At 33.9% G+C, this 19,626-nt stretch overlaps 2 protein-coding genes across 3 annotated transcripts in view; both read right to left on the bottom strand.

Annotated features, from left to right (window-relative positions):
- LOC142978036 (uncharacterized) overlaps positions 1-10,446 on the bottom strand; it is a 57,124-nt gene extending 46,678 nt beyond the window's left edge. The window contains exon 1 of one of the 2 annotated variants that reach the window (XM_076122259.1): positions 10,072-10,446. In XM_076122259.1, coding sequence (XP_075978374.1) covers positions 10,072-10,129 — 58 coding nt within the window. In that variant the 5' untranslated portion in view covers positions 10,130-10,446. Of the gene's footprint in view, positions 1-5,435; positions 5,478-10,071 lie in introns of those variants that run through there. The other variant, XM_076122257.1, reaches the window with a different exon arrangement.
- A 5,878-nt stretch (positions 10,447-16,324) lies between these two features.
- Positions 16,325-19,449, bottom strand: LOC142977633 (uncharacterized). The gene is made up of 4 exons (XM_076121681.1): positions 19,264-19,449; positions 18,938-19,177; positions 18,561-18,719; positions 16,325-16,626 (listed from the first exon to the last, which is right to left on the bottom strand). The coding sequence occupies exons 1-4, from the start codon at positions 19,310-19,312 to the stop codon at positions 16,496-16,498; spliced, it is 579 nt and encodes a 192-aa protein (XP_075977796.1). The 5' UTR covers positions 19,313-19,449; the 3' UTR covers positions 16,325-16,495.
- Positions 19,450-19,626: the final 177 nt, after the last annotated feature.

Here is a 19,626-nt window from a genome sequence, read left to right as displayed (position 1 = left end):
GATAAACGATTGACGCTGAATATAACTAATAACACATAGGGTCATTATTATCGACAATAGTACGGTAAGTCGCTCTTTTGTCGCCGGCGCCGAGTCGTGATAAAGTTTGCCTTTGCCGTTGTTCTCGTGTCTCACCTTCTGTGCAGTGTTTCTGAAATGTTTGCAGTTACGTGTGAACAACCGTCAGTAAACACTATCACCCGCTTGCACAAATATAAGGGAAGTTGAATTGAGATTGGCTGTCTCCCCGCTCTCTATATTGCGAGCGAACATCTTCTTTTATTTTATTTGAATTTTTGCGCGTGTGTATTGTTCTTGATGCTTTGAAGCTGCATGGACGACTGAATAAGTTTAGTGTTTTTAGTTTCAGATAAAGCGTGCTACCTAATTATATGGTTCGCGTATCTCAACTGCCCTCAGTTGTCAAGCGAAATCGGCCACAGCGTCACAATAGTGATAAAGTGGTCTTGAGAAATTTTATTCAGTCACTTTTGACTAACGTACTCGTATTGTAATAGAATAAGTAATTTTCTTTCGATTTAGATTATCATTTGACATTCAATTGATCCATAACCGTACCCTATAATGTCTACAATGGGTAAGAGGAAAGCGCGTGATATGTCATCCTTTTGATTTATCAACAGAATTGGCTTAAATTGGTCTCTACCCTAATACGGCACTCACGAAGACTCGTGATCGCATGCATAAATACACATTTACAAAACTCGACAATATGAATTTAATTACCTACAAATCATTTGAATATTTTGAAAGTTATGATGCTGTTATATTGAAAAATTCAAAAAGAAATCTAAGCCTCTAAACTGCCAACTCTAGTAGACTTTTTGACCTTTTTTCAGCTAAACAGTCAATGTCTAGAAAAACTCGAACATATTAAGGTCGGGGTAAAAGTCTTTACGCATTAGAGTATGTATGAACTTGTAATAAAATCTTTTCTCTACAGAAAAAAGGTCGATATTTAGGTACCTCACGAGCTCACTGAAAGAAACCTAATGAACCGTGTACTCATTTATGATTCTTAAAGCCAAAGAGATTTTATTACAAGTTCATAAATAATATAATGCGAAAAGACTTTTTCCCCGACCTAATATATGACAGTCAGGGTTATATGAAGAACACGACTTCTTGCATCCACGTATGTAGAGACGATCGTGACTAATACAAAATCATTTTACTTCTAACACTTAAATGATCAGAAACCAACGTCACGTCACTATTCAGGCTGAAATGATTAAAGCTTACTATAAATACACTGTTTATTGCCATGTTTGAATATGAAGTCATTGTAACTTTACACTACATTTAACACTTTGCCAATCGATATGATTGACAGAGGTCCGTTAATAGTATAAGCATGCACAGCTATATGTATTGACAGGAACAATTTTCCTCAAACGGGTCACTATACATATAATATACATAAGGTCGGTACGTCTTTCATATTAGTACAGGCTAAAAATAAATGCATAACTAGAATTTTCTTACACCGTGCGTTTATACACCGATTATAAAATAATTGTACACTAGCTGACCCCCGCAACTTCGCTTGCGTCACATAAGAGAGAATGGGTGAATTTTTTCCCCGTTTTTGTAACATTTTTTACTGATACTCTGCTCCTATTGGTCGTAGCGTGATGATATATAGCCTACAGCCTTCCTCGATAAATGGGCTATCTAATACTGAAAGAATTTTTCAAATCAGACCCGTAGTTCCTGAGATTAGCGCGTTCAAACAAACAAACAAACAAACTCTTCAGCTTTATAATATTAGTATAGATAAGTTATGCCTACAAATCCACCAGCGTACCTAATACCGTACTATACTAGTCAACATTTTTGTAAAATTGGTTCAGGCACTTTGACGTGGAAGAAGGACTAAAGATTGGATAATCAGCTGTGAAAATAAATAATAATGTACAACGATTTTCAGGGTTAGGTACAATGGTAGTAGCTGTAGCATAATAAATTTAAAGCTAAGATAATTTTTAACATACTATTTTATTTTATTTTTTTCATATTTGTTTCTGTGTATTAATTTGCAGTAGTACATCGTTAACGAAAGTTGATATTGATTTCACATCGTACTCGTAGATAGTATAATTCCCCGTAATTGAAAATATCTATTAATAGAAACCACTTCATGAAACTATGTCCCGCCCTCGGTCTAAATTTAAAACACTTCAAATAATATATTTAGTAACAAATAATCTACATCTATAATTTAAATACTATTGGAATATCAAACACTTGATGAATGTCGTATAATACAGTATAATTGTACAAAAAAATATCAACAGATTATTATTCTTAAATGTAGAGCAACTAGCAAAAATGTAAATAAGTAAATATTTTTATTTAATCGCCCAATTATATTTCATTATTCTTGTACTTATGTAATTATACGTTCATTATAACATTTTATTTTTTTCATAAATATTATGAGCTAGTACATGTTATATTAAAATTAGCATTAATAAATGTATGTAGATACTACATCTGGCTTTAGATTTACTATAACCAATCACCTTAGCCAACCTTTCCTTGTTTATCAGATGGTTCGTTCAACTGAGCAGACGAGGAACAAATATGTAATTTAACGAATAAAATAAATAATGGATACTTATCTAAATGCTATTTTATAACTATTTACAGTTTTATTAACTCCTGATTCATCATTAGTCACTTTATCACACACATTAAGCTACTCTAGGTGTATGTACTTTAGTTTCTCTTATCATATTCACACATGCATTGACGTTTTTCGGTCACACAGATTTAATTAAATCAAATACAATGGTTGTAAAATGTGCAGAATAAAGTGTGACAAGGCCACAACCTAGTTCACAAAAAATGGCAAATAGTCTTAAGAAAATGCTATCTAGTCATTCAAATAAATAAACTCATCTGTCTAGATCTAACTTAATGCGCATTAGTTACATTACTTATACCGGTTTGTTGATTTATTAGGTGTCGTAGTCAGTTACGTAATTAAATTAAAGTCAGTTGAAACCAGTTGTAATATTACATGAACATAACATTTTACTTACATCACAGCAAGCTGAAACCTAAAAAGTTTTGACAACTGTCTCTTTCAATGTCAAAAATGTTTTATTTTTTCAGGTTGATTGCGTAATGCTGCAGTGCTCATGTAATTGAATTGTATTGGAAATAACGACGAGGTCGGACTTTATCCGATGGCTATGTAACTCTTAATCCGTATTATACAATGACTAGGTTTAGAGATAAACTGTGATTGTAATTGTTTAACCCTCGGTTTCTGAAGTACGTTTAGCAGTAGTTTATCTATTCAGTAGCGTTTAAACTCATATAAAAAATAAATAAACTGCCGCAAAATGCAATGGGCAATAAATCTTGTAACACAGTAATTTTAAAATTCCAACAATTAATTAATATTAAACAAACTACCTACTCAGTTCTTTAGGATGGTCCAAAGGTTTATTAAGTGTTATAATATAATTTAATAATCTGCATTTAAGTATGACTCTTAAGTCACAGGCATTTAACTTTCTTGGTAACTTAAGTTAAACAAGCCTACTCGATGGGCACTGACCTTTAAAAGATGAAGATCTTTTTATTTTAAAGTGAATGACTTAATAAAATAAAATTGTAAGTAAAATTAATTTTAATACACGTAGAATCACAGTGACATCGCAAAACGAAAAGTCTAGATCGCAATTGTTAGGGTTTCCGTCATAAACGGCTTATCTGAATGATATACAAAGCCTCTCGAAAATCCGCCCTTCACCTACTAAATAGCTTATAACGCAGACATTTTATAACAGCAATATTGATTATACAGTTATCTAAAAGTATATTAGAAAACAGTAATAAATTAATAGTCATTTATTATTTGTACGGCTGTGACGCCATGACAGTATAAGTACGATTAATTTATGTTCGCGTGAAGTGACAGGCAATGTTCTGTTATCTTTATTTAGTTATAATAAAAAAACACGATTCTAATATCGTGATAGAACTATAATATTATAGATAAATTAATAATACGGTGTTAGAACCACTACCGATTGACATACGGCAGGTATTATATCAGTAAAGTTTTTTTTGTTTGGTTCAAACAACACAAATTAAAGAGTATTTATTGGAAATTTTAACATATCTTATTTGATAACATACTACCTACGCAGCCGGAAAATTAAGGAGGAAACATGAGTTGTTTTGTAACAGAAAATTCTATAAACGTAGTCTTTCATAAAATTCCAATAATTATTGTATTATATGTGTTAATTACTGATTATATTAAGGCTCACTTCGACCGGATGGTGTACTTCAGTCGTCCACACCTCTATAATAAGTTGTACGCAACTAAATCGTGGCTAAGGGCAACCAGTCCCAGAAACCTCAATATCGAGCTCGAACAGAACGCGGCATATATTAAAAAGTTACTCTCTCAGGGCTATCTAAGGGCTACAGGGCTATTATTAAGGTCGTTTTTTGTAGTAAATCTGGTATAAATTAAATATACTAAGTAAATAGTTTTTAGAGAAGCACATTAACGGTACAATGTACTTGTATATGAGAAAACTAGATAACAGTGTCCATGTAACATTTACGTTCAGTGTGTTGTCAAAATATATAGTCGTAGTATAAGGTATAATTATAGTCTAAGAAAGACATATAGTCTTTGATGTACAAATTAAACAAGTACAATTAAAATTTAGACTAAATAAGCAAACACAATTTTTTCCAATATTAAGTTCAAGTTGCGCCGTGGTGTAATTTATAGAATGTAACATGATTATTTTTCAATCAAGTAAAGAAAAGTAGAAAATACAAATAGATCCTACAAAATCATTGTTAGTAAGTATTTGTTTTTTATTTAAATTATATCAAATGAAAATGTCGTTTACATTTTCATTATCATACGGAAAAGTTCAATTGTTTCAAAGTAAAAAGTGAGTTAATTATATACATTCTTCTGTGTATCACAAGGTACTATTTCTTTATTAAAATTGTTCATTACATATTTTTTTTACCTTTATTTAACAAAGTGCGTGATTATAGACTCATTACGTGTACCGGAAAGTATTAAAATATAATGATGCGTAAACCAACTGAACCGCGTAAAACGCTAAAATACTGAACCGAAATTGATTGTATCAAAAATGAAATGAAATAAATAATACCCTGTTTTCTATGTTTTTGTTTATTTTTGGAAATAAATAAGTGTAAGAGTTTTAATCGATCTGTAGACTTTTAAAACTCCCTGAACTAAAACTGAATTCCCGAAAATAAGAGCATGCAATGTAATTATAAATTTACTACCTATATCAATATGGAGTCAACTGAAAATGTAACTATGAAAATAAAATATTCAGTTCATGTAGGTTTAGCATTTCATGCATCAATTTAAAGCATAGAACAAAAATACTCACTATAGCATTTCTATAAACACCGAACATTTTAACAAAGCACGTGACACTGGACACTAGTTGCTCACTCACGGGTACACGGCAAAGGCTAGCTTTGATCTGAGCATGTAAAGCAACAATATTGACCAATGAAACTCATTCTACACATAAAACTAATAAAATAACATCAGATACGAGATGAAAAATGGACAAATTCGCACAATGCTAACTACTACATCCATACTTCAATCTCACGTCACAACTGAAACTGTTTTAAACCAGATTATTCACGTTCAACGTTTTAAGTGTCCTGAATTTGGATAATCCGTCCACAGTTTTAAGATAATTTTATTCGTGTTAAGCAAGCAACCTTAATCTGCTCTAAATGAGTGATATTTTTCATTAAAACTGACATTCTTACGGCTTGTTCCTATTTAGAATTTTATCGTGAAAGTTTAATGTTTCAGCGTGTATCATAAGCCGCTATAAAATTTATATTTGATCACAGTGACGAAGCTATTCGAAATTAATAAAGATTATTCTTCCTTAAACTTAAAACGAGAGTCATGTAGTACAACAAACTTGTTGACGAAAATGTTCCAAATAGATTAAAACAACATCACATTTACAGTGGTACGCTAAATACAATATTTGAATGTGTTGTTAATTCGCAATTCGAGCTGATGACGACGAATTCACGTAGCGTGTATTTTTTACATATATGGCTATTACTATGTATATAATATAAAAGGTAATCATGTGCTTAATAGTTTAGGATAAATGAACAACACCCTTATTTGCTTCTCGTGATCAAATAACGTCAGAACATTGTAAATATATCCGTATAGAATGTGCAAATTTTTTAAATCAATCCATGTTATTTTCGTTTTTTAAATAAATGGTGTCTATTTGCAAAATTATAAAAATGGACTTACGGTTTAACAGCTCTATGGTGTATTACTATTTTTAGGTTAACATAATAAAAATATTATTGTAACTAGGTGGGAATTTTTCCTCATGTGTATTATTTACATGTTAACTATTTTTATATAGGTAGGTAACACTAGCGGCCCGCTTTGCCCTGGTTCCACGGGGATAATTTTAATAAATTATTTACCTAAACGTTCCTCGGGAATCTACTATCTGTTGGTGGAAACCACATTAAAATCTGTATGGGAGATTTTGAACTTGTGGTACAAAAACAGGCGGACAGACGCGGCGGGCGATGTTGATCTAGAATATCTAGTGATTAGGTTTGACGGAAATTTAAATTCAGTGCTCTATAAACCTAAATAACTGTTCTATTTTAATAAGAACATTTTGAGTTTGATAAAAAGGTAGAGCAGAAGATAAGAACAAAAAAAAAATAAAAAGCTAGAGTAACTCACCAATCTGCTTTCAGTACCATCTTTACTTCTAATTCTTGTCAAAATAAAATAACTGTGAACATTATTTACTTTGAAAATTTATCAGGATGTATGTGTAAACAATAGGTAGTGGAATTATTTTTTACGTCAGTACGAATATAATATACGTACATACGTGAGTATATCAAATATGTATACAATAGAAATAACTACGTATTTGTTACATGAATTTAATCTTTAATTCAACAATATTCACGCGCTTTGATAAGAAACAATTAAAATGATGTCATTTATTTGCATTTATTTTATTGTTTATAAGGAAAATGGTAAAGCACATATTAGTATGTGCTTTCTCTTTGTTTCATTGTATGGCTTCAGTTTGTATATTCAATATGTACGTCTATACATAAAAGAGCGTTCTCATGCTTGATTTGCAATGTTTGTAAGGTTGTATTCGTTATCAATTAAGCTTCTGAATTTTATCTTCTGGTTTCGCCTTTTCGCACATAATGCTATCTGTCATAACCTCTTGTTTTTTCTAGTAGCACTCTTTGCAGCGTCTCTTAGTGTAGGCCTATCTCGTAACGTAATAAGAAATAGCACTAGCTAATAAAACTACTTCTAAAAATACATTTACGTATAATCTATTAATTTTCATATAATTTTCATATAATTCGGAATGTATAGTGGAAACAAAACCAGTGTAGGTACCTCTACTGATGCAAACCTAAAGTGATTTTCAAAAGTAAAATTATCATGTAAAAAAGGTACGAAAAAGTAAGGCCGGGTTCACATTATTACGCTTGTCACGCATCGAGGGGCGAATTCATGTTAAGGTTTCAATCCAATCACGCGACATTGATTCATCTAGAATATTGCATCTGAAGTGAACTGAGAAAGTGACGTAAAATATACGTCAAATGCGTCAATTGTGCCAAATCATTAGATAAATAGAACCGACTGCGATCACGAATATGCAAATATGTCATCGAGTGATTGATAAAAGTTTTTGTGAAGAGAACACATTTAGTTCGAATTTGAATCAAGCACTAAACTATAGGAACTGGGGGGCTATCACGTATCTCAGTTGTCAAATATTTGAAAGTCTGTCAACTGAGATACGTGATAAGCCCGCTGGACATAATTAACATATGAAAAGTTTATTATTCTCTAACTCAGAAACGCTTATGATCATAGTAATCTACCTATGTCTGTCAAACTAAATAGAAGGGACGGTTTGGCTGGACTCGATAGACATTATTAAACACTAATTTTGCATATTCTACTTTGCATTTGGATCTAACCATTTCAACTTTATTTTCCTAAGCACGGGCCAAAATGGCAGTCATGACGTGACAGATGGTCGTTGCTTGACTTCTTCACCTCAAATGTAAAGACAGTAACGTTAGACAGTGATCTTTAATGACCAACGACTAATGGTTGTCGGAATACTGACACGCGCGCGTGACATCTGGGCCAGACGGTTCATTTTGTGTCACGAGATGTGGACAACTCGACAGGTTTCTATACAGGACACCTGTCATCCTGTCAACCCGAGCTTGCGGTTAATAACTTAATTATTAAACGTGCACATCACTCTCCGTTGTAAGGTGAAAAAAGTGATATATACTCGTAAGTAAGATGCAGTGACACTCATATTATAGAGTTCAGTCATATTCCACCGGACTAATTACCAAATGGGTGCCGAAATGTCTAGCAAGCCTAGGTAGTAATAAAATGTGAGCAGATATATGAGCCCAGTCAATCTTGAATAATTTGTATTGCAATGTTATAGAGATAGAGTTCAAGAGATGATTGTATAACGGAGGTGCACCTCTATAGCCATGTGCAGAATCGGTATTATACGCAGAATCATTCGATAATATCTGTTATAACAAAGGGTATTACCGTAGATGCAACAGGCCGGTGACACGTTACATAAACCGCAGAGATCATTAAAACCCAGAATAACTATCACTGTGATAAGCGGTCACTGGCCATGACAACAAAAACAAAAGTAGCCAAGAGGATTTATAATCATATGTGACCTCATTATGTGTTGGTAGTTTCGTAAGATTAGCGTGAATGATACGGTAATGTGGCCAAGTCCAAGTTAATGTGGTCACGCGCTGACGACCGCAAATTATTTAGTATTTTACTCAATCTACTGAACTTAGAGGCTTGATACGGTTACTTGAATTATACCCGTTATCCTTGTAAGGGTTATGAACTGATTATAATCGTTTGCCTATTGTTTTTCATTTGTCTTTATGGCTATATTATAAATGTGTGTATTAAAATAACTGGTATTCCAGTATACAATAGATAAGTTAAACTACATTATTACTTAGAACTCTACTGGAATCCAATGGCAATAATTGAATTTCATATTCTGCGTCATTTTTCTGAACATCTTGCAAATTTTTTTCAAAACTTTCCTAAAGGCCTATCTGTCGAATTTCATAGCAAGGGTGTATTATCCGCTATTCAGGTCAGGTGGTTTGATTATTATCAGAGATGATTATTCACACAGCTTTAAGGTAAGTATATAAAATGGCAGTGTTCTTGTACAAAAATATGTGTGATAAATTATACCGCACGTTTAATACGAGCTTGACAATTTTAGCGCCATGGAAATGATTGAGAAACGTTTGTAAGACTTGCCTAACGTATCGTTGAGAGGAACAGTTCAAGGGCCTCATGTATGTCAAACGCATGTGTCAGATCGTAACTGTTAAAAAGGCTTCATAACAGTTTCCGCAAAAAGCAAAGAACAGTTGCCGAACATACTGTTAGCGGAAGCTTCGACATCTTGTATTACTTTTTATATAAAACCGTATCTTAGTAAACTTTCTCTGAATAAGGGTTTCTTCAGCAAAAACTGTATAACAAAGGTTAACCTGTTTATTAATTTCTCAAATTACAATTGAATAATATAATAAGTATGCTAATAGTGTTGGTACAATTGTTAGATAGACAAAACACAGACACAAAAATATACGGTAAAGACGAAGTGAATACTTTTCGCTCAATGTTTTTCAAAAGACAAAGGGGACGAGTTGACAATAAAGTGTAAACAAACAAGTAAACATGCAAACAACTGCACATTCACTGCAGACAGGCGTTTAATCATAATCATCTTCAAAATCTTTTATTTTCCCTCTTTGAGTCATCATTTTAAAAACCTCTCGAAATAGTCTATTTTGGAACTGATAACAATCAGGCACGATCACACTTATTAACACCTATAAATAGGTGCTAAACATAAAAAAATGTTAAGATAAAATTCTCACCTTCAATATCTTTCCCTCCGTTGCCCATCACGAACGCGCTTCTCAAGAGGTGACCCATTCTTGAAAATTAGCTTACAATGCTGACGTTGTGCAAATGTTGAGTGTGCTCTAAATAAATCAATTTTTACATCGAAGATACGATTATACACTATACGCGATTATGGATTAATATACTATATACTTGAAACAATTACATATATGATTACATAAGGTAAGTACAACTAGGTAAAAAGATTACCGCGCGAGTCGGTGGATAAGATAAAAGGGCTACATCTCTATTAACAAAGGATTGGTAGTCACTTTCGTGATAGAAGAAAGCCAATGAATGTAGTTGGTAGCGTCACCACTCCACAAATGATGTAAACTGAGCGCTAACCGAAATTATAGTTCGCGTTTAGAAAACGCACAGAGACGTCACGAGAGTTGTCATGTGTCATAGATAATTTGATGTGTCTGTTTATTGTAGCATTTTTGTAGGTGCGTATTTAATTTGAAAACTTCGAGATCCTAAGAAGAATTAAATAAGGGACATGATATTATATACTTGCAGCGGGTCTATCCCACTAGTCCCGTTGAGTTGTCCCGTGACGGGACAACTGGCACTATTTTGTCCCAGTTGTCCCGTGGCGGGACAAGTGACACTGTTTTGGTGCCAGTTGTCCCGTTGCAGAAAAATCACGGGACTAATGGGACAGACGGAAGGGTCAAAACCACTGGTTCCATTGAGTTGTTGTGTGACAACAGGTTATTGGTACTTTGGTAAGATTAGATGATGAATAGTACGCTACTCTATGTAAACTTTAAATTCACAAGTAGGTTTTTTTTACCATTTAGGCTTTTCACTTAATAATTAAATTGACAAGAGTCTCTGACCTTCCATACCATAAATGTAAAATGCTTATCCGAAATTCCCTACTTGAAAAAACATAATATAAGGAAACCAAAAATGTCTTGCTAACAGGCCCCTAGAGCAGCTCAAACACTCAAGTCAATTCATCTTGTAATGTAATTTCAACTTATCTACTAGAAATTAAGTAAAAATGTACTACAACACATTTAAGAAACAAAATATATCATATTATTTGTTTGTCCTTTCCATCTCGGGACTATGGAGTTCCGGGCTTTTGGAAGGCATGCGTCCCCACGCACGAAGCAAACTCGCAGAGACCCTTTTAGACAGTTTTAGTATAACAAAGATGTAATGGGACACAATCCGGTAACTATCCCTGTGTACACTTTGAGTATTATTACTAAGATATAGGTTTAAATACCTTTGGTTTTACAATTTATTTACACAAGTATAGTGCATATTCCATTTGAGATAATATCTACCCTTGTTAAAATGTACTAGTTTGTATAACATCTGCTAGCTTACCAAAGTACCAAGTACCTGTTGTCACACAACAACTCAGTGGAACCAGTTGTTTTGACCCTTCTATCTGTCCCATTAGTCCCGTGATTTTTCTGCAACGGGACAACTGGCACCAAAACAGTGTCACTTGTCCCGCCACGGGACAACTGGGACAAAATAGTGCCAGTTGTCCCGTCACGGGACAACTCAACGGGACTAGTGGGATAGACCCCTTGCAGCATATATATTTTTTTTGGGATTTTTATAGATTTATTTTATTAAATTACATTTCCAGATTTTGTTAGTATCAATATCTTTGTTCGTATATTTATTGGTTATAATTTAATTAATCGATAAAATACAAAAATCAATGTACTAATCCGTACCAAAATAGTGGTCACCCTACATAATCACAAACAAAGACAACTATTTATGTACAAATTACTTAAAAAAATATATGAAAATTCGACTCTACATAGTACGTAGTTCTTTCGTAACATGTTGACATAAGCAAGGGAACAATGAAGCTATCTGCTTGCGTGTGCGCAGCCGACACGCGCATGCAAACATCGCCGACTTCTGTGCGACACCGGGCAACGAGATAAGCTGCAGCGGAAAATATTATATGAGCGACTGCCTAACTATTTTTTTTTCTTTTTTCACAAAAGGCAACTCTCGGACTAAAAACGAATCTTATGTAGTCAGGACTTTGACAAACAAACTTTCGATGTCCATTGTTTAATGGACACAATGTAAATAAAATGCGAAGCACCTACTTTGTGGATTTAATATTTTTTTCTTGTGAAAATCGAACCTTACGACCTAATATGCAGTGGAAGTGGCTAAGTCTTTAGAGAGAGTCTGCCCCAAGAACCTTACAGGCCTTATCTCTATTTTAATTAGCTAAACCAAGTAAGAGACGCAAAGTGAAATAATATGAAAACTAAAAAAGGTCTTTAATCTCTCTGCCTCACAGTACCTAATACAGTTTTAAAGTTATTTAAGTGTCACTGTGCTTAAACATAACTGGTGCCTACATCCGACTGGGAAAAGACTTCTCGAATGTCAACCGCGGACCGGAAAGTGCAGCGTGGGACGTCCTCCCACTAGATGGACGACCGACGTGGTCAAGGGACCATATGATGTAAGCAACTTTACATTCACTACACTTCTTTACAATGTCCACTAGACATTGACTAGACAGGTATACCCTATTACCCTCTGTTTTATCAGGTTATAGATCCCGAAATTAATAAGCCATTATTTTGGATGGGTCAGATGCTTAAACAGCTTAAATCATAAAATGCCTTGGGGCTTCGTTCTGATTATATGAGATGAATCATAAGATAATAAGATCTATTTGTATGAATGAACGAAAGAAAAGTTAACAAGTCTCTTAATGGGCTTCAGTTAAATATGTTATTTAATTAAAAGCTTATTAAAAACCCTCTGATAGTATTGATAACGTATCAAACGGCGTCTTCTATACTGCCTCTAGCACAACCATTGTATTTATTTTGGATTTATTGGAGTATTTAAAAATATAATTACTATAACTTACTTACTTATTAATCCCGCAAAGTACCTTGAAATTTGTAAAGATTCCAAAACTATAAGGGTAAACATAAAGAGCTTGTCTTCGTCTAACATGACTGAACGAACATACCTGATGAAACATTGTTGTATTGATACATCTCTGCATACCCCCTCGGATAATCAGATGAACTATACAATGAATCAAACTTGCATAATACAGATATAACTTATTAAATAACGTTTTTAATTCAACTATTTAAAGCATTTATCTCTCTCAGTTCGTCACTTACACTGACTCTTTAAACACACACTGTAAAGTCTAAAGTATCTTCAGCATTTACTGCTTGTAATAAATATATTATCTTAGGACTCCCCCCAAGGTTACCACCTTAAACAAAAGGTTACCTGTATAAAAACATTGGTGTCCTCTATCTGGGAGATAAAGTTATTAATTATAGTTTATAATAATTGCGCGTAAACGGAGTTATGCGCTCACTCTGCCAAGACTATTTTTTCAATAAGCCTCATTTTAAACACGGGTTCATTTTTTTGTAACAAATTGAAGATTATTCTAATATAATTGATAAACTTGTATGTAATTCGTACCTATATTTTAATTGAAGGATTAATATTGGTGCAAGTAACGTCTTCCGTTTAATATTTTTTCATTTGATTTTTTTTTATAGTTTGAGACTCGGTTTTCTGCCCTTTTAATTTACCATTGTTTGATCTTTTTTTGTATGCCCGCTTTTGGAACTTACTAAGTATATCTAACTATTTAAATTATATTGAATTTTAACATTTCCTATACAAATACAAATACAGTTACAGACATCACAATGATAATGACGCTTAAGTCTTATGTAAATATTGAATAACACAAACCTTCTACCTATGTCACTGCTGCAAATATTCCTAATACATCTGCGATTTCCTTTTGCGCGGAAAAGTATAGACACGAGTAAGTGCCCGAGTAGCTAGCCAATATAAAGTATTAATTAGTACAAGTAACATGTTTAGAAAAAAGAGTATGTTTCGTTCTATTTTTGAGCCACTTAGAAATGCAGTTCTAATTTCTTAAGATTTTAAAATACGTTTATTTTATTGTTTAGGTGATAAATTCACCTGAGTCACCTTGTCACCTACTAACTTACGAAAATATGACAAATATTGAGCTATACTTGCGCAATTTTCGGTAGACATGGCAACTTGCTGATTATGCTTTGACATTGGACATGCTCCGCTCGCATGCACCGCTCTCCGCTCATGTTACTATGAGGAACATTTGAAGTTAAGCTTACCGATGTGTATAATCATATTGCATTGATAACTTTTTTAGTACATAGTTTGGTAACCGTAATTACCTTATGATCAGAAAATATATTATCTGTAGATAGGCATTTACGAACTCATCATAAATGTGCAATTTATCACGTCTCCCAGCCACACTTTATGAGATCGCGAGAACGAATTAAGTGCGTCGACGAAGCGGTTACACTTCAAACGGGAGAAATAACGAGACGCGTACCTGTCTGATACGATAAACACATTTTCATAAATAGAAATTGTGAAAATTTTCAAATATATCGTTTCGGAAATATGCTTAGCAGAAAGTAAATTGAGCGTGAAATGACAGCGGGGCAACGCCTTCGTGTACGAATTTAGGTCAATTTTCGACAGACGCAGGGACACCTTGTACCGTAGCCCTTCCTTCCACGTTCTATTTATATTTATTAATGCCGTAAACCCAAAACTAGGTGTTTATAATGATAAATATGCACATTAATATCCGTTGACAGGTCGTTGCGTAAGATCGTTACTCCGTCCATGTCTTTGATTTTTAACGACTCGTCATGTAAACAAGGGTAGTTATAAATCGATAAACCGTTTAGCCTAGTTTTGCGGGAGGTTTGTATAAAATCGCTGTTAAATTAAATTTTCCGGCAAGGGTAACCTGAAAAGAAATTTCGATAGGCTAACTTTAGACACGATAGTTAGACCTACCTAACTATCGGGTAATACTTATTTGCTCCACTAAAATGCTTACTTCTTTAAGGAGTCATTATTAGTGCGTCGTAGGATAAATCATTTTTGTTTAAAGCTTTAGAATGTCTATAATTACCGGAAAAGTTCTATTTCCCTACTTCGACCAATTAAACAGCGCTGTAATTAAATGTATCCACCTATCCACTTAACTAGGCTCTTTTGTTATAAGTACAAACGTCTACACATCGCTCCGTCTTGTTTGTAAGGTTAACGACCTAAGGCAGCTATGGTAACATATTCGCCAAGTTCAAGTAAGAAAATATATTTTCATACGAAATTGTGAACCCTAAAAATGTCTTTTAATCAACGACGTGATTCATTCACATCAAATAGGTACTTTTCTTACATTATTTATTTGATTACAAGGCTTTACTGAATCTAACGACTATCTCTCATCTTCTAAACAGTAGATAAGATATAGTACTCTATTCAATTAAGTTACAGGCTTATGCATTCACCTCCCACGCAAGCTGTGGAGGGTTCAAATCTAAGATAATAACATCTACGAAATTTTAAAGTGATGTGTGTATTAAAATTAGTTGTCACTTCCTTTACTGTTTTACCTTGAACTATACGAAAGTAACAATCGGCACTTACAAACATTCGTCAACTTACGGTGAATGTAGGTAGGTATGTATCGACTTGAGAATCGAACCAAATGACATGCTCCGGTAGTTTTGGCAGCAGTGTATTGACCACATTGACCACTGTACAGTATTACAGACAAAATTACATCTGAATCTGTCCAGTCGTTAACGCGCAAAAGTAACAGGCGTTAGTACCTAGTAGTAGACCGATTTACTTTTGCTTTTATATGAGGTAGTACGGATTTCGGAGGATTTAGGGTTTATAAAACATTGAAGATCAATTTTCTGTAACTATTTCGATAGGTTTGTTTGGTAAGCGTCTCTACGGCAACGAACCTCACCGGCCCTATCGCATCTCAAATTACCTTATGTAAATTAATGGAAATGTCGAGGTTCTCTATTATTAAGAGTCTCTAATTTAGCTTTCCAAATTCTCCATATAAAATTAGTTTCGAAATGCCAACCGATTTAAGTGGACTTACTTACCTATTTTAGAAGGGGATGGATGGAATAGCTTAATATTTTAGAAGATACGGTTAAAGTCGTTCATATAGTACCAGATAAAATGTTACATTCTTTTGTAAAGCGGTGGTTTCCTAATTATAGCTCAGTTAGAATTGGACCTATATTCACAGAAAAGCCACAGTTATTCTATGGCACCACATACCTAACTAAAATAATAATTAATAAGCGAATAATAAAAGACGTACTTAGTTACAATGAAACAAGAAAAAAATGTTAAAACGAACTTTATTAACATACAAATGTACACGAGTTAAAAACATTGACGACGACAACAACAAATACACCCCATTTACGACAATTCATCGACTTTAAAGAGCTTTTGGTTTAAAAAACTTCGGCTTATTTGTAGGAGTGAACATGTCTGTTGCCGCCCCATATGCTATGGGCCGCCAGTCAGGCCTACTTCCGCAAACAGGTAGGCATACGACTGATGGTTGAAGTATACTTCGAGCTCCCAGGCGCTGATGTAAACTTCTATCAATTTCTCGTCTCTACAGTGTGCTACGTTTTCTGTAACAATCGAAACGTATGTGTTACTAAGGACGTATGAGAGACCGTTTAACTCATTGCTGTCCCACTGCTGGGCAAGTGTCTTCTTCCGAACGACGGAGGGGTAAGAACTTGAGTCCACCACGTTGGCCAAGTTCAGGTTGGGGACTTCGCATGCCCTAAAGAAATGTGTTAAATATTTTTTTAGGCATGCAAGGTTTCATCACGATGTTTTTCTTCACCGTTAAAGCAAGGGATCATTATTTCTAATACTAGGTAATAATAGGTAAGTATATAGATTTGAAATTGTCTCAATAAAACCGTAGGGATATAATTCAGATTAGTACACAGGAATACGATAGGTACTATCCTCTATATTTCAAATATTTATTTGTAAATATGCTTGCTCGATAGTGGCACTTACTAGTGGCGTGATGAATCCGTATCTCATCGTGTTGCTAATCTAATATCACATACTCAGTAACTCAGGCGTCGCATCTTATGATATTATTGTGGAGGAATTATTATATTTTTCCTTTGAAAAAAAGAATATTTTCAACGATAATGTCCTCAGAATAGAAATCTTCTACATTAGCATCTAAAAGATAAGATTTTTTCACTGTTCGCCGATTTGCTAGAGTAGAGTAACTGTCATATTTCTATATTTTAACTTTAAAGGCGAGTTCTCGGTATTATGCAGTTTACTTAGGAAGTCTCCAAAATTAGTAGTTTTAAGATTGTTCTCATTTTGCTGACCGCGTGACCAGCAATGTAAGAGTAAATAAAAAACATGTTTAAATTCGTACTTAAACGAATTAGTCTTGTAATAAACGGATTATCTAGATAATCTGCACTTGACTGGTTTTCCTTGTTTTATCTGTGATTCTGTGACATAATTAATTAGACAGATAATTCACGGGTCACCTCCAGACTTAAGAGATAAATACGTAACTGAAACCTTTATTAATGTGGCCTGATACCGCAAGTTATAGAAATGCAAGACATACATATTTTTAGACAAAATACAAAGATAGTTAGATTTATAACTAGTCTCTTAGAAATTGTTTTCTTTTTTACCTATTACTGCCCCATTGCTTGCCGAGGGTCTAGTCCCGAATTGAGGGAGGGGTTCTGTCTTGTGTACAACATGTTTGAAAGGTGTGCGTGAAAAAAAAATCTGGCATACAAGGTATTATCACAATGTTTTCGCCTTCAGAGAAAAGAAAATGAAATCCGCTCCGGGATCCAAACCCGAGAACTCTGCGCGGTATAGGTATTTGCTTTATTGTAATGAATGACTATTGAGGTATTTCTTTAATTTTAAAAAAGTCTTTATTTTAAACTATATCAATACTATGTCAAGTTGGTCTTGGTTCATAGCTGATTTAAGTCATTCATACCGAAGTAATAAAGAAACTAGGACGATTGATACATAGCAATTCAATAAGAAGGAAAATTAAATTACCTCCTGCTGGTATCAGTTCACTGTATAAAGTTAAAGTTCAAGGAAACCTATACATGCATTAAGCTATATCACACCTACATCCTTTTTTTTGCAAGGAGAAAGATCCTCTCAGATTTGCCATCACTACTCAAGACATAATGTGTTTCGACTGACTCTGCGGCACCGTCAATAGTGTATGCGACGCAACAGGTATTGGATTCAAATTCCAGATTAGACCAAAAAAAATTTTCTGAATTTTTTGTTAAAGAATTCTCAGAAATTGCCCAGTGTTAAGAAGTTGAAGTTGTAGACATACGTGCCTTGGAGATCACAATGGTCAAGCACCTGACCTCTCACTGGTCGTGTCGGAGAGTAAAGGAACAGAAAATGGGTCCTACAGGATTAACATTGTCAATGGTGACAAAACTTGTGATGGCTGGTGATGTATTTCACCCTACACTTCAGATGTAATGGTGAGATGTTATAAAAAAATACCTCAGATTTTACATACCTATGATAACCTCTTTTAGTTTGTATTCTTTCTGAAGGGATTCAAATATATCTGTGACACTTTTGGATATTTGCTCAGCTGACCATGTGGAGATAACTGGCTCATCAGGAGGCTGCAACTTTGAGAGGGCCACTAGTTGGCTCTCCAAAATTCTGATAGCTGTAACAAATAATATTAGCTTTAAGAGTTTTCTCTTACTTTGATATACCTACAACAAAATTGTTCAAATATTTGTTGTGTAAATCTTAATAAGCTTCTCAATGGTAGACTTTGCGTATTTACTTTGCAAGCATCATTTAGAATAATCTCGAAATATTCTGGTGCGAAAGAGGCCTATTCAGTTTCTAAGTTTTATATGAATGATTGACACAACTCACCATCAATGATATTCTTAAAACTCTCCAAAATCTCAAGTAGACCTTCCATTAATGATCGTAGTTGACTTGGAAAGTAGTCATCCATACATTCATGTAATTTTAATGAAGTTATTGCCTTGCATAGACGTACCCCTTTTTCTCGCATCTTCACCCAATCATTAGTTAACCCATATAGTCTTGATACATGCGAGTATACCAACTTTGCTATCCCATGCTGATCTTTATTTGGTGTAGTTATTTCTGTAATTGTTCATTCATGACGAGTCAATATAAATTAGAATCTTATTGTAAAATATACATACACAACATTATATACAAATAGATACCTCTCGGTTTATACTGGGATTGGTCGGTTTTTGTAGGAGTTTTAGACATTATGCAATCAATTTTGGATGGTTTTATAGAAAGGATAAGGGGAAAATATTTCACAGGTTTGTTAACCTGGAATAATGTGAATACAAATCAAAACAAATAGAAGATGGATGAGGAGTTACAGAGAAACGTCAAAACTGTCAAAATCAGTCGTCAAATGGCTGTCTTAGGATTTCGTTTAGTAACCTATCATATCCAACGAATAAAGAAAAATTAAGAATAAAAACCTGATACCCACGTACTTACCTATGCATACAAAAATAAATGAATCTACCTACTGACTTCTAGTAGACTTTATTGTGATGATTTTGCAGGAA

This window comes from Anticarsia gemmatalis, chromosome 13, assembly GCF_050436995.1.
Source record: "Anticarsia gemmatalis isolate Benzon Research Colony breed Stoneville strain chromosome 13, ilAntGemm2 primary, whole genome shotgun sequence".
Classification (NCBI taxonomy): Eukaryota; Metazoa; Arthropoda; class Insecta; order Lepidoptera; family Erebidae; genus Anticarsia; species Anticarsia gemmatalis.
Note: the sequence above shows the minus strand (reverse complement) of the source record. Positions and strands in the feature narration are given on the sequence as shown.